This window comes from Eimeria tenella, genomic scaffold, assembly GCF_000499545.2.
Source record: "Eimeria tenella Houghton genomic scaffold, Eth_scaff3034, whole genome shotgun sequence".
NCBI classification, from domain to species: domain Eukaryota; phylum Apicomplexa; class Conoidasida; order Eucoccidiorida; family Eimeriidae; genus Eimeria; species Eimeria tenella.
In genome coordinates, this window is record NW_013542903.1 from 2,348 (window position 1) to 2,551 (window position 204).

Below are 204 nucleotides of genomic sequence, written 5' to 3' on the forward strand. Positions count from 1 at the left end.
TCCTGGCCAGAGACAGCAGCAAAGTCTTCTGCTGCCAGCAGCTCAGCAACAAGCTCTGGCCTGCTGGCCAGCTGCAGCAGCACCATGAGAGAAAGATAAGCATGATTCCACAAGACAACAATGTGGGGACAGAAGCCCCTGCTGCTGCTGCTGCTGCTGCTGCTGCAGCTGCAGCGGGTGCGGGTGGGGGCCGCGCCCGCGCGC

General features: G+C 62.7%; 1 protein-coding gene across 1 annotated transcript in view; it reads right to left on the reverse strand.

Moving 5' to 3' along the window:
- Window positions 1–204, reverse strand: part of ETH_00037365 (uncharacterized protein) — a gene marked incomplete at both ends in the record, with an annotated part of 3,832 nt that overhangs the window by 2,339 nt on the left and 1,289 nt on the right. The window contains 2 exons of the mRNA XM_013375966.1: window positions 1–28; window positions 84–202. Of these exons, the coding sequence (XP_013231420.1) occupies window positions 1–28; window positions 84–202 (147 nt within the window). The remainder of the gene's footprint in view (window positions 29–83; window positions 203–204) is intronic.